Raw genomic sequence first — 14,302 nt, 5'->3', positions numbered from 1 at the left:
GTGCTTAAAGGTCATCTTTAAAATAATGAGCCATCTGCAGCTGATAAAATTGGTAAAAAATGTTCGTGAGTTGGAGAACACCTAGAGGAAGATTGTGAGTGGTTGTAGCTGCTTGGTATTGAGTTGGCATCAATATAAATTAAGATTTACACTGTGATAAATGAAGCTTTCTCATGTTAATCACAACCACATCCAAAAGCACTGAAAACCACCACATTTGGTCTGATTTTACTTAGATGGTTTATACTGTCACTTGTTTTTTGTTAGAACACACAGTCTTGCAAACAATCTAAAACTCAAATACCACGAGCCTAGGAAAAAAACATCTTGAGAAATATGAGTGTTAGGACGGGAAATGAAAATAAAATCCTGGCTGGGTATTTGCTTCATGTTCTGTCATGAGAGACCCAGGGAAGCTGGACTGGAATCACTGGAGCTGTGAGAAAGGTCAGCAAAAGAGGGATGAGGTGGCCCTGCTTTTCTCCCTGGGCTTTCCTCAGCACGTGCAATTAATTCACTTTGTATTTCAGCTAAAATCCTGGTTCAGTGGGTTTGCCATAGATCTCCTGTGGGCATCTCTCTCCCTTTTCCGCAGAAATCAATCTGATATTGTACTCTCAGGAGTATCTTCACCAAAACTAGAACTGAATTACCTCAGTGAATTTTGCCATCAGTGATTTTGTAGTGTTGTCCCCAGTAAGGTTTTGCAGCACATCTGGTACAGAAATGATGGTGTCAGTGAAAATGGAGGTGAAAAGAGACCTGAGAGCTTCCAAATGATGATTCCATCCTCCTGGTGGGGTGACTGACATAGGACTGGCAGGTTTTCTGGGGGGATGTCCCTAGGTGTTATAAAAATACTGATTTCTCACGTTGGATATTTTTAAATAACCCATGTCTTGCAACATAGGTGTTGTAGAAAGCCAGCATGAATTCATCCTGCATTTTCAGAGCTCACAGTTAGAATGTTATTGGAAATGTCTATTGACACAGTCCTCTCTTTTCCAGAGCTCCATTGTACAGGCAGAGATTGGCTTCCCTCTTATTCCTTTGCCAAAGAAAAACATGAATTGAGCTGGCACATGCTCTCTCTTCCTCAAAAGCTGTACAGCACAGAAAAAAGAGTATCTTTTTCACTCTTTGCATAGCCTGGTCCTGGTAAACTTGATGTGTTGATGTTGTTACTTCAAGCATGGAGTTGGATCCAGCTATTTTAGGCAAACCAGCCATTGTTCTGGAGCAGGTGTTTTATAGGGAAGGTTAATCAGCCCTGAGTGTTTGATTTATGGCACCCTGTCCTCCCTGATAATATCTGCGGGAAGAGCAGCCCTGGGGTTGTAGCTGCATCTGAGGTGTTTGGGATTGCTGCACGTACCAGATCAGTGCATGCCTTGGATCTCCTTCCCTAGGGACTGACTGAAGCTTTTCTGACTCCTTTTACCTCATGCTGTGTCATATGTCAGAAATATTCCACTGTATTAACCGAGCAGATGGTCCAATTGAGACCAGTTTAGATGACTGAGATTATTTTTTAAGGAAACTTCCTCTTGTTTTGTGCACACTGACTTGGTTTGCACAGAAATGATGTCTGGATGACTTGGGTGTTTAAACAAGATCCTGGCCCTGTTTCTGTGCATAGGTAGCTATGGTGATAGCACACCAAATTTGGAATCCATCCTGAAACCTTAGAAAGGAGGAGAAATTTATTTGCAAATATTTTGGTTCTGTCTTGATCTGATACTCTTTTGTGAAATGTGTGAAGACATTATTTGTGCTGAAACCATACTGCAGTGTTTGTTGGGCTAAATAGATTTCTGGTTTAATGACAATGATTTTGGTAAGGATAACTGGATGCACATAAATCCATTTAGCTATCAAACTTCCTGTGTGTTGGGTGTCATCAATGAGAGTTTGGAGAGCACTGTTTTGAGTATCTTTGATATCTTAATTGGAGTCTGCTCATTTCACATGGCTGTCAATGAGACAGACAGACAAAATGCTGTCAGTGAGTTCTGCAGATGTGATTCCCATATTGGACATTCTCCTTAGTCACTGAGAGGCATTGCCGGAAAATAAACTTGAGAGTTCTGACTTTGCTCTCAGCAGAGGGGCAGAGAAGGAGATTTCTCTGCAGGATGAGTCTGTCCCTGCACTCGATGGGAAGCTCTTGGTGATGTGTGGCACAAAGGGAATGGAACCAGAATGGCAATGTGAGGTCTGTGTGGGCATTGTTAGCAGTGAGTTTCAGCCAGCTGAAAAGGACATTTTGTTCCTGAGGGTCCCACACAAAGATGAGGAGCAGCTCTTAGGTGTCATCATGGCCCTGAAATCCTGGCAGAGCAGAGCTGTGTGTGTGCTTCAGGTGCCACAGGGGTACAAAGGAGTTCTGAGAGCCTTAGAAAGCAAATCCTGCCTTTAGCTGGTGTTGTGTGCTGGGCAGCTGGCACTGAGGAGCTGGGTTGGGTCACTCAGCAGAGCTGGGAATTGGCAACCCTCAGCTAGGCCACAGGGTAAGTGCTGTGATTTTAGGAGTCACTTTATATTTCCTATTTTACTGCCCCTAAACCAGCAACTCACCTGGAGCTTTGAGTGTTAAGAGCTGGTATTTTGAAATCTGGGTCAAATATATGAGATGTCCATGCTATCTATATATAGATACATTTTTGTTGATAAACACACTGTGATAAGGAATTCTTGAAGACAAGACATTGTTCTATTTGTGGAAAATCTGTGGGAGTTCAGCCTTCAATGGAGTCATAATAGAAAGCCCTGATTTAAGAAGGTACTTTGTTTAATTTAAGCCTCAAACTTCCAATGTTTCCTGGAAAACTCTTTGCATATGTAGCAGCTTCTTTCCTCCCATATATTCCTTCTTCTGGGATACATAGTGAGCTAGAAAAATATAAATGCACTTTTGAGTGCTTGCAAATCTCACTTCGATGAGCAGAAAACTAAGATGAAAATTGGTGCCATTTTTGTTTCAAGTCTCTCCTGAAGTTGTCAGGACATAAATGCAATGATTTGGGATTGTGATAGTTACAGGTAGTAATGCAGACCATGACAGTTGCAGTGCAGGGAATTCTGAAGTACCCTATAGCAGTGTGAGATAGTTTTGAGAGGTTTTTGAATTTTAATTCATGTTTTCACTAAAAATTCCCAATATTTAGTTGCACACCTGTTCCAGCAGCCCAAGAAGCTGTGATAGTCTGGATATCTATAACCATCAAACCCAGGAAAACCTTTAGCATTTCCTTTGCTTTTTAAAGGGATCAGAAGCTGCTCTCTGAGATGGTGCTGCTGATGCCTTGGGAAGGCTGGCCTAGAACAGGGGCTGGATGGAGATACAGAATAAAATAGGGATTTATTCAAAGCATCTCCATTGATGCCACTTGGGCTGCATCCCAGATGAACCCAAAATGGTCCCAAAATGCACAATTGGTCATGGAGTCTCTCACTTTTATTAGTTCTGCTCCATTTGCACCTTGCAGTTCATTGTCCCATTCCAGCTTTAGCCCAGGCAGTCCCACCCTGCTTGTTTTTCTCTCTCCAGCCCACAGGGTTTGTGCTCCTGGGCTGAGATCTGGATCATTTGTCCTTGGTGCCCAGCTGGAGCAGGAATTGTTTTGTCTCCCTGCTCTGTGCACAGAGTTCACCATCCCATAATATGGAGCCCAGACCCACACACTAAAGCAGCTCAGAATCTGAAAAATATAAAAACTAAACCCAAGGCACCACTGCAGCTGCCCTGCTGCTCCCTGGAGTATTGGGATCAGCATTTGGGTGCCACAGAACCTCGTGGCAGCCTTTTATGACCATGAAAGAACCAGAGGCAGATGGTGTGCTGCAGGTTTGCAGGGAAAAAAAACCAGTTTAAGGAGCTGGTGATACTAATAAAAGATGTTATGGCATTTGCTGTGCTGTGCAGAGCACACACTAATTGGGATTTCAGGGTTAGGACCTACATTTTAATAACAGCAGTCACAGTGGCAGGCAGGGATTGTGATGTGGCTGAGGTGCCTCTCTGAGTTTGTGTTATTCTTATGATTTCCAGTGAAAAGGAAATACAGCAGGAGAAACTTAGGAAAGTCTGATTGAAATCTATTTTTATCCATCTGTCTACAGGACCCTGGTTTCTAACAAAAAGTCATTATTTTGCATTTGTTCATGAAAATGGTAGGACTTCCATAAGCCTTTATTTTTTAATGTTTCTGGTTAATGTTTTCCTCTATTCTCTCTTTATTTCCCATTGTTTTAAGGTATATTTTCTTTGATAAGTTTCCCAAGACAGCAGAACCAAATAGGGAAGATGTTTTCCAATGAGCAGGCAATCCTCTGACCAACCTTACCCCCAAATTTGACATGACAAATGTGATTTTTTATAGATTCTAAAGCTCTTTGTGCTGCCAACACCATCCTTATCGCCTCCTCCACATTTGCCTGCTCACAAATTCCATCTGCCCCTGGGAATTTAAGCAGCACTGTCCCATCCAAACACTGATTTTCCTGACCTATTTCTGGGGCAGCCTTCAGGTACTTACAGTCTTTGAGCTGAAGCTCCTACCAGACTCCAGTGGAAAGGGAAAACCAAACCGATCCCTTTTGACTGCAAGAAGCAAAAGGAAACATCATAAGACTTAAAATATTGAGCTGCAAACGGAACTTGGATGAGTTACGTGGGTATTGCCAATGGCTGCTGTTTATTGGCCATCCCATGGGTGTGTTCCCAAACTTCAGGTGTTCCAAAAGTTGCTGTAATCAGTATTAAATAGGTGTAATTCTTCTGAATGTCCATCAAAGAGCTCACCATATTGCTAATTAGGCCCCAGTTTAGCAAAGAGTGTGTCCCCAAACCAATCTGTCCACTTGTGGCCCAGTGCATGAACCACAACCCCAGCCAGCAGCAGCTTTGCCAGTGTCATTCCCTAAAATGGAATCACCAAAATCAATCCCATTTTGCATAAAAGAAGCTAAATTTGGTCTTGCTGCTTGGTTTGGTATTTTTTCCCCATGTGCTTTCCTGCCATCTCCACGGGAAAACCTGGTGACATTTTCAGAAGGGCTTTGATTCATAGAGCACTGAGAGTCTTCAAGATGTTGGAAAAGGAGATTTTGCTCATCTCCTCAGCAGTGTTTGCAGCAAAGGGGGTAACAAGGGAGCAGAGGAATGAATGTGGGAGCTGGCAGTGGGGTTTGGTGTGTGAGAACCTCAGATCCAAGCACTAATTATGGCCTGGATCATCAGCTGAGGGTGAGGTTGTCACTGACAAGTGCATCTGTCACCCTGAAGGGCAAATGCACCCATGGCAGGGGTCAGCATGGCTGTGAGTCATGTTTGCATCAAAATTATTCTCTTGCACTGAAATTAAAAATAGAAAATATTTAAAACAATACTAAAAACCAGCTATTAGAATATGTCTTTGGGGTCTGTGGGGCCTACAGCATGTTTCACTGAGACAGCCCAGGAATTGTGGTGTATTCCTTTATTAACAGCTGCTGGGTGGTGCTGGACAGGGCACTGCTGTAATGGACTCTGTGCTTCCAACTTTGCTAGACAAGCCTTAGAGCAGAGAAATTCACATTTTAGCCATTCAAACACAGCAGCGCAAAGACAATGCTCTAACTGCTTGCTTGGAAAACCTGGCAAAAAAAATCTTGGATTTGGAAAACCAAACCCACACTCACATTGCTTGATTTGCCACTAATTTGCACTTCTGAAAACTGAGCCAGTGCCAGATAACTTTGCTTTGGATGAATTTCCTTGGAGAAAGCATCTCATTGCAAATATGTTTCATTATTCTGTGGTGCGTGGCTGGTGCCTGTCTTGGTCATACCGGAGTGTGATTCACCCCTGAGGCAGCCTTGGCCAGGTGTAAATGCAGAAGAGGGAGGTTCTGCCCTCTCCTTGTGGTGCTCCCAGTGCAGTCCATGGTCCAGAGCAGAGCTGTGAGCAGGAGGCTCAGGGACAGGGAGGGAGCAGAGGCAGTGCTGGGGAAGCAGGAAAGCAGAGGCACAGTCCCCCTCTGTCTGAGCCCAGGAAGAATGATGCTGCTCCCAGACAGGCCCTTGAGCACAGGCATTTATCTGTCTGATTTGGGGCTGGAATGGAAAGGAGATGGATTCTCATCTCCCAGAGACATAAAACAAAGCTTTGAAACATCCAGCCTGTAAATAAAGGAGAAAGGAACCCATCAAGTAATGCACCATGACTGACTGAGCAACTGCAGGGCATTTCTCTAGCCCTTCTCCCACATCTAAATGATACTATTTCTTTGTCTTTCTGCTTTTGAATCCTCTGAAATCTCTGAAACACAACTACTCTTTCTGTATCCCCCTCCCGTGTTTCTCTCCCGTGAAAGGCTGTGATTAACTTGTTTACCCACGAAACCATCTTTGTCTGGGAGCACAATGATATTCCCCATTTACAGAGCCCTTAAATAGGATCATTCTGTCTGTTCTCCTGTAACTCTTGGCATCATACCCAGTATTTAAAGAGGCTTAGCACTTATGATAGACAGCCCTGTACTTTCTTTTCAGTTTCTACCTCATGCTCCAAAAGTGTTTTCCTAAATCTGGTGAAGTGTTTGGTGAGCACACACAGCTCCATTGCCTCCAAGAAGGTATGATACCTATCAGGAGATGCCCTGTAGATTGATGTCTTGTTGGTACAGGATTTCCTGCAAGATCCATGAAAAATGGCCCTTTTTTATCATATTAACCTTGTCATTTTAAATTTAATTGGTATCAGTTGGTGGAAATGTAGATACTTATTTAAAAAGTTATGAAATATTAAGAATACCAGAAATGGAACATATGCAGGCAGTGTGGGGAGAGGATTCATGGGAGAGTGCAATTCAAAGTGCAGAGCATTTATTGTGGCAGTTTTGAAATAACTTGATCTCTGCACAGCATCTGTCATCCCACAGGGATTCTCTTGCTAGCCATTTTTTAGTTTTTGTAGGAGACTGAGCACTGTTGCCTTCTAGGAGAGCTGAGCTTTCACATTGTACAGGCCCTTTCCAAAGGGTGAATCCAGTCATGCAGGGCAGCTTTTCATCTGTCTCCATAAACTTCACCACAAGGCCAGGGACCCGTTTTCTTCATTTCAAACACACTGAGTGCATTCTTGGAAATGGAGCAGCCTCACAGAAATGAGCAGAGTCACCAAATAACCTGAGGTTTTCACTCAAATTTAGGTTGCAGTGCAGCTGAGGTTCAGGCTATTAATAGCTGGTAAAAACCCTTGAATTCTGCTTTCCTTCACAGAAGTGTTAGGTGGTGGCTCCTCTGTGAGGCTGGAACAAGGTGCCCACGAAGGGGTTGAGTCACCATCCCTGGAGGGCTTTAACAGTGTGGAGGTGGCATTTGGGGACATGGCTCAGGGGTGGCTTTGGCAGGGCAGGGGGAACAGCTGCACTCCATGCTCTTAAAGGTCTTTTCCAACCTAGATGAGTCTGTGATTCTGTATTGGGTACAAACTGGGAGGGTGAAGGCTAAAAGCTAAATCTAAATGGAATATAACTAATAATTTCAATAATACATCACCTGTTGAATATGAAGAAAGAGGAGGGCAACGCCAAAATTCCATTACTCATTTCATAGAGTTTAAGACAGTTAACTCCAAAAGTCTTCTTAATTCCTCAGGAAAAACTTAAGTTCTCATTTTCGGTTTTATCTCAGACCCATTAAAATCGCTGCTGAGGACAGTAGCCTTTGGACAGATTGTGTTGTTTTGACAGTTTGTGTTTGCTTGACTTCTGCAGCAAAATGACTGAAAACAGGACTGTGCAGCCATCAGCTGGACAGCTCTGAGTGTGCACAGCACCAACATGGAGCTCAGAGCTTTGGAGCATTTACAGAAATTATTTCCTTTTTATTCTGGGCTAATAACTTTAACTATTTAATGAGTCATTAGCCGGATCAGAACCGACAGGCCAACGTGTTTAAAACATTCAGAATGACACAGATTTTTCAGAGTGGGAGTGTTTGCAGCTTGTGCAGTGTATTTGCAGCGGTTTTTAACCCTTTGGTGGCTGCTCCCCTGCAGGACCCGAAGCTGCGGGAGCTGCTGGACGCTGGGAACGCGGGAGGCCGGCTGGAAAACAGGATGATCACCGTGGTGTACGGGCCTGACCTGGTCAACATCTCCTACCTGAACCTCGTGGCATTCCAGGATGACATTGCAAAGGTAACGCCCCTGCCACGTCAAGTCTGTCACAGCCAATTCAGCTTTGGAGATAGGGATACCTGAGCTGAAAGTGGGACCTGCTGTGAGATGAAGCACAGTTCTATTCTGGAGCTTCCCAAGAAGAAATGTGCAATCTTTTTTTGTTTTGTGGAGGTTTTTTTTCCCAAGGAGTTTATTCAGCAAGATTAATGCCCCTGCTAAGTGTGCTCGTGTTCAGAACGTTGCTTGTAAAGCCCAAATAATCGCAGTAAAAATAGTGTTACACACAAATTTTAGCTCAGGAATGAGATGTTACACTGTGGCTCCCCAAACACACATCAGTATTTCAGTAGCAGCATCACATTTTGCCTGCTGAGAGCCCTTGATAAGGCTTGTAGTCAATATCATTTTCTTAGAAAAGTAGTTTTTTCTGTGCAGGTCCATCAGTTTCCTCTGTCCAACCCACAACATGCAATTACACTTAAGTACATTTGTGTTTGGTTTTTTTCCTCCTCCTTCCAATTTCTCTACCATTCAATTCTGTTTAATGAGCTGGGAACTTTTGCTTTATCTGTTTCCAGCAGACATCCCAAAGCCTCTCCTCTCTCTCCTTCCACTCATGTGGGCACGCTCTGCTCCCAGAAATCCAGAAATCCACGCACAGAACACTTTGCACAGGGCATTTTCACATCCTGGCCTTCACCAGATTGTGTGAAAAGAGCTTCTCTGCAGCCTGCAGGGATTTAACAACAGCGAGGGATTATTTTAACACCTCACAGCCCACAAGGACTGTTAGGCCAGGTGCAAAAAGATCATAGGATGAAAGCCTTCAGCAAGGAGGGGACATTTCTGCTTGCCAGATTCCCATTTCTGCTAATCTTCTTTAGCCAGTTGGCAAAACCACGATTTCCAGTTCTTCTTGGTCACAGAAGAATAGAGACAGAGGAGTTTGTGGTGGTCCATGAAGAGCTGAGAGGGAAGTGCTGTTCTTAGGCTGGAAAATGCAGAGCTCTACAGGGTGAGAAATCTTAACAGTGCAGAAATGAAAGCAGTTGGAATAACTCTTCAGGAGAAAAAAGGAGCTATGCTTATGAAGGGAAATGAAAAGGTATGCTAAAGCTTTCCCCGCAGAAATTGCTGTCCCTTATCAAGGAGCAGGAAAAATCACCCAAATCAGGAGCTTGTGTCCTCCTTCTCACTTTCCTGTCTAGCCAGCAGTCCGTAAGCCATAATCTATTTGCTACAACAGCACAGAAATGGGTGTTTTAGGGCTATTTTCTGTTTGATAATGGAACCTTAAAGTGGATAAAATCATATTTTGTAAAAGCTTGGCTGCTCTAAATCTTGAGTAACTCCTACCATCTGAGTAACTAAGAATCTGAGTCTTTCTTTTTATTTGTAAATGCAGTAGAGCAAATAAATTAATATTTGATCAGTTGGGCACTGTGGCCTGGGGATGCAATTTTTAAGGAATTGCAGATGAATTGTGTGTGCTTTGAGGCCGTGTTAAATGTCCTGATTGTCTGAATCAGAACAGTTTTGATCGCTGTTGAACACATCTAAAAATTCCTCCCCTTTGAACCTGTTTACCAACTTTACATGAACCAGAACACAGAATTTGGTCTCTATTGTCTCAGCCCCATGCAGTGAGTCAGAGAAGGTGTAATAAATAAGCACATCAGGCACAAGCCATCCCTCAGGGAGCTCTGGGGAGCAATGTCAGTACAAGGCGTTTCCAGCGTCACGCTTGCAAATTTTGACCCTTCTGATGTTCCAGGGAAAGCAAGTGCCAATGGAAATCCTTCCCACCTTTCCTTTTCAGTGCATGAATATTTTTTGGTTAACCCTTCATTTGTGACACCTTCAAGCTGTGTGGCAAGTGTTGACCAGAGCTCCCTTAAGGAGAAAGGCAAAGTAAACTGTAATGATCTTAATGAGGCAATTAAAATCATTGCATTAGAGCATTTCTCCCTTTGCCTTTTCTGCTACAAACTCTGCTGGTCACATCCACTGGCCAAGTTATGGGAAAAGTAGGAGAATATGCAAGTCTTGGGTTCTTCAGCTTGCCTCAGGTGCAGGAAATAGAAATGTCAGTGTGCTGGTTTGTGTTCATTGCTCCAGGAGAAAATAACTGATATTTAAAGCACATCAGTGATGAGCTGAGGGCACCTGCTCTGATCAAAGAATGCAGCTTGGAATTCATGAGGCCCTGGTGTAAAGGGCAGGCAGGAAGGTGTGTCCTGCTGGGGAGAGAAGCAGCACTGAGAGAGCCCTCACTTATTTCCATCTGAGAGTGCCTGTCTGGGGTAGGATTTACTTGTGAGCATCCTCAGATTGCTGCAGAAGCAGCAGAGTTCATTCCCAAACCCTGTTCTGAGCAAATGCTCCTTTTCTCTGTCTCCACTCCCAGCATGAAGAAGTCCAGCCCATCAGTTCCCTCTCTTCCCAAATCCAGCAGATTGAGAAGGGAACATCTCTGTTCTTTCTGCACTCCCATCCCGGCCATGCAGGGCCCTGTCCAGAGCCCCAGGAAATCTCTTTCTCCTCACTTTGATGAGCTTTGGGTAAAATGCATCACTGAGAGCTGATGAATTCCTCCATCAGTAAAATGATGTCATTGAGGATGATTCACAAGTCACACTATCCTATTCTTTCCAGCATACATCTTCATTTTTCTAGCTTCCCCAGTGTACGTAAGAGCTTGATCAGTAGAATTAAATAAATTCACGTTCACTTGAAACGGTTTTTTAAAAAATGAAATTCTGAAAGTGTAGAATTTCAGCAGCTTGCTTTGTTAGCCTCCCACCAAAAAGAAATGTGTGAGGGACATTGCCTTCACATGTAGTTACGCCTGATTTGAAGGAAGAGTTTTCAAGGCTCTGTGCTGCCTTTTCTTATGAAAAAGGTCTCATCTCTTCTGTCTCATGGTCCCCTGATGCATGCAGAGGAAGAGAGATTAGTGCATTTCCAAAGGAGCAGCACCTTTCCAAGGAGCTGCTGCTCATGTGCTGCCTGCCAAAGCCCTGAGCAGCTGAATTACCCCTCAGCAAAGCTCACAGGAATGGCAGAAGGTGAACTGGTGTGGCAGGACACAGCCAGGAGGGGATCAGGTGCAGGAAGCTCTCTGTCACCATGATGGATGTGGCTTCTTGGAGTTGCAGATCAGAAGGCCAGGTCCTTCTGCTCCCATGAGGGGTCAGTGCTGGGTTTGCTGGCACTGCTGCAGCCCTGTTTTGTTTCCAAAAGCCCAGATTTCTGTTTTCCTGTTGTATCACATGGGTGCAGAGGCTGCAGCACCCATGGCAGTCACAGTTAGGAGTGGCTCAGCCTGCAGGTACCCTCAGAGTCTCTGGCAACAGCAATGGGGCTGCTTTGGAGGGCCAGGAAAAGCCAGCAGAGGAGCAGAATGGAACAAATGGCAAGGCTGCTGACATAAATAATGTGTGTGACAGGCACATAATGAGTGAGTTCCCCTCGCTCTCCCGTCAACAAGCACTCGGACAGAGGAAAGGAAGAACTGGGGTGTGGAATATTCTTGGAGTGCCCTACTTCTGTTTTACACAAAATATTGCAGCTTCAAGCCCAGCAGAAGCGGCAAGATGAGAACAGTCCATCGGGGTCTGTTAAAAGGCAGTGTATTTTCGATTTCCAGCGAGTATTTTGTGCTGTGTGAGTCTCTGTGGCCGTCGGTGTCACAGGGAGAAGTCTGAGCAGCTATTATTAGTGCCTAAACAAAGCAGTGTTTACAAGATGAGCCTATTTTGAGCCTGGAAAAATGAGTTGCCAAGAAGAAAAACAGATGCTGCACTTAATATGCTCTCTGTTCCAGGACTCACAGCAAAGCAGTTGTGCTGCTAGCAAGCCTGACTCCTCCTCCTCTGCCTTCTCACACCCCTGGCTTTTCCAAACTAGACCTAAGAAGGAAAAACAATCAAAGGAGAAGAATGGCACAAGAAGGTGGAGGGAGGACTATCTGGGCAACACTGATTTGCCTCCAGAGCAAGTCTGTGTCTGAGGGAAGAAGGTTTCTCATGCACAAACAGCAGCACAGGAGAGGTGTTACCTCTGTTGCTGAGGGTGAGTGGGATGGGCTCAGGATCTGAGAGCTGCAGGACATCAAAGGCCACTAAAACACACTAAAACACTGGGCATGCAGGCAGCCTTGTCCTTGGCAGCACAGGTGGGACACCAGCTTCAGGAACAAGGTCTGATAACATCAGGGAAAAAACCTCAGCATATAAAAAAGGTGGAAAACCCCTCCAGCTTCTCAAATCAGTCACCTAGTCATGTGGAAAAATGAGGATTTTTTGGTAAAACAGGCTCTAAGCTGCAAAGTGACACAGGAACATTTGTTTTAGTGGAAGTCAATGACACTTCCCATCCCTATCCATTTTTGGCAGAATGGTCTCCCCCTTGTTTTAAATATATTTTTTTTTCAAGAAAAAGAAAGGCCAAGGAGAAGGGAATATTTCCCAAAGAGGGTGGCAGTGGGAATTTTGGATTTGGACTGTTATGAAAGGAAACATAAACTTTTGTTTGGAACAAAACTCTGAAAGCTTTGTCAACTAAAACAAAAACCAATCACATTGTTTGCAAAGGCACTGCTTGTTTTCTTCCCTTTCTTTCACTGGGGTGAAACAAAGTCAATCCAAAACCACAGTTGTGATGAAAAAGGTTTGCAATTAAAGACTGTTAATAAGCACCAAGTTGGGAAGGAAAAGTGCACTGAAGCTGTCAATGAAGAGCTGTGGGAGAGACGTGAGAGGGAGGAGAGCAGCACAAACTCTAAAATTCAGTTTATAATCATGGTCAGCCCTGCTGGGAACCAGGAAAGGTCAGGGAGGCAGGGGAAGGACTGGATGAATGTGGGGCAGCCTGTCTAGGGGAAGGTGTCCCTTGGATCTGGATCCTCTTGGACATCCTTCCAACCCAAACCATTCCATGATTCTGTAGCATTTCTTCCCTGCACCAGGAAGAGGGAAAAATATTTCGTGAGGGATAGGACCACAATGTGAGGATGTGCAATCAGGGAGAAAGAGTTCTTTGGAGTTGCATCTTCCTTGCACATCAGAGTAATTGAAATGTACTCCTGTGTATTTCTGCTGCTTGGGGAGTTTTTATAAGCTTCTTTCTTATCTTTGATAGAGTCAGGACTTTGATTTGTAACAGTCTTCATTTTTTCTCTAGCATGAGAAAAACAGGTCTCACAGATGAGGAGGGAAGATGTAATTGGAAAAAGCAAGTTCAGGCTTTAATTAGGCCCTTTTCTTCAAAGCGTAATTTCCAAAAATGTGTTGCATTGTGTCACTAAACATCTAAACTGAGCCTCATTTCTTCAATTTTTCCTTCACAGGAGTGGTCAGATGAAGTGTTCAGTTTGGCAACAAATTTGCTGGCTCAGAACATGTCGAGGGACGCGTTCCTGGAGAAGGCGTAAGTGGCCCTGGCTGTCACCCTGGGGAGCTGGGTGTCCTGTTTCTAGAGAAGGCCCTGGTTGTGTCACCCTGAGAGCTGGGTGTCCTGTTTCTAGAGAAGGCCCTGGTTGTGTCACCCTGGGGAGCTGGGTGTCCTGTTTGTGGAGAAGGCCCTGGTTGTGTCACCCTGGGGAGCTGGGTGTCCTGTTTGTGGAGAAGGCCCTGGTTGTGTCACCCTGGGGAGCTGGGTGTACTGTTTCTAGAGAAGGCCTTGGTTGTGTCACCATAGGGAGCTGGGTGTCCTGTTTCTGGAGAAGGCCCTGCCTGTCACCCTGAGAGCTGGGTGTCCTGTTTGTGGAGAAGGCCCTGGTTGTGTCACCCTGAGAGCTGGGTGTCCTGTTTCTGGAGAAGGCCCTGGTTGTGTCACCCTGGGGAGCTGGGTGTCCTGTTTGTGGAGAAGGCCCTGCCTGTCACCCTAGGGAGCTGCTCCTTCTTCTGCAGCATCTTCCTCCAGCCTCTTACTCACCTTGGCACACATTGTTTCTGCTCTGCTGCCTTGTCACTTCTGTAAACACAGCTCCTTGTTCCTTTGGCTCTAAAAAGCCTGTTATCCACAAGTCATCTAAGCAAAAATCCTTTCTAGGGTTCTCCTGGCAAACTATGAAATCATTGCAGAAAAAGTCAGAGTTCCATGTTCCCTGCCCCTTGTACAGTTGAAGCTTCA

The 14,302-nt window shown here is 44.6% G+C and overlaps 1 protein-coding gene across 3 annotated transcripts in view; it reads left to right on the top strand.

Annotated features, from left to right (window-relative positions):
* The window catches only part of PLCB1 (phospholipase C beta 1), a 306,384-nt gene that overhangs the window by 146,626 nt on the left and 145,456 nt on the right, over nt 1-14,302 (top strand). For all 3 annotated transcript variants that reach the window (XM_005486821.3, XM_005486820.3, XM_005486822.4), the window contains exons 4-5: nt 8,045-8,185; nt 13,518-13,597. In XM_005486821.3, coding sequence (XP_005486878.2) covers nt 8,045-8,185; nt 13,518-13,597 — 221 coding nt within the window. The remainder of the gene's footprint in view (nt 1-8,044; nt 8,186-13,517; nt 13,598-14,302) is intronic.

The sequence above is a fragment of the Zonotrichia albicollis genome, chromosome 3 (assembly GCF_047830755.1).
Source record: "Zonotrichia albicollis isolate bZonAlb1 chromosome 3, bZonAlb1.hap1, whole genome shotgun sequence".
Taxonomy (NCBI): Eukaryota; Metazoa; Chordata; class Aves; order Passeriformes; family Passerellidae; genus Zonotrichia; species Zonotrichia albicollis.
This window is presented reverse-complemented; position numbering and strand designations above follow the sequence as displayed.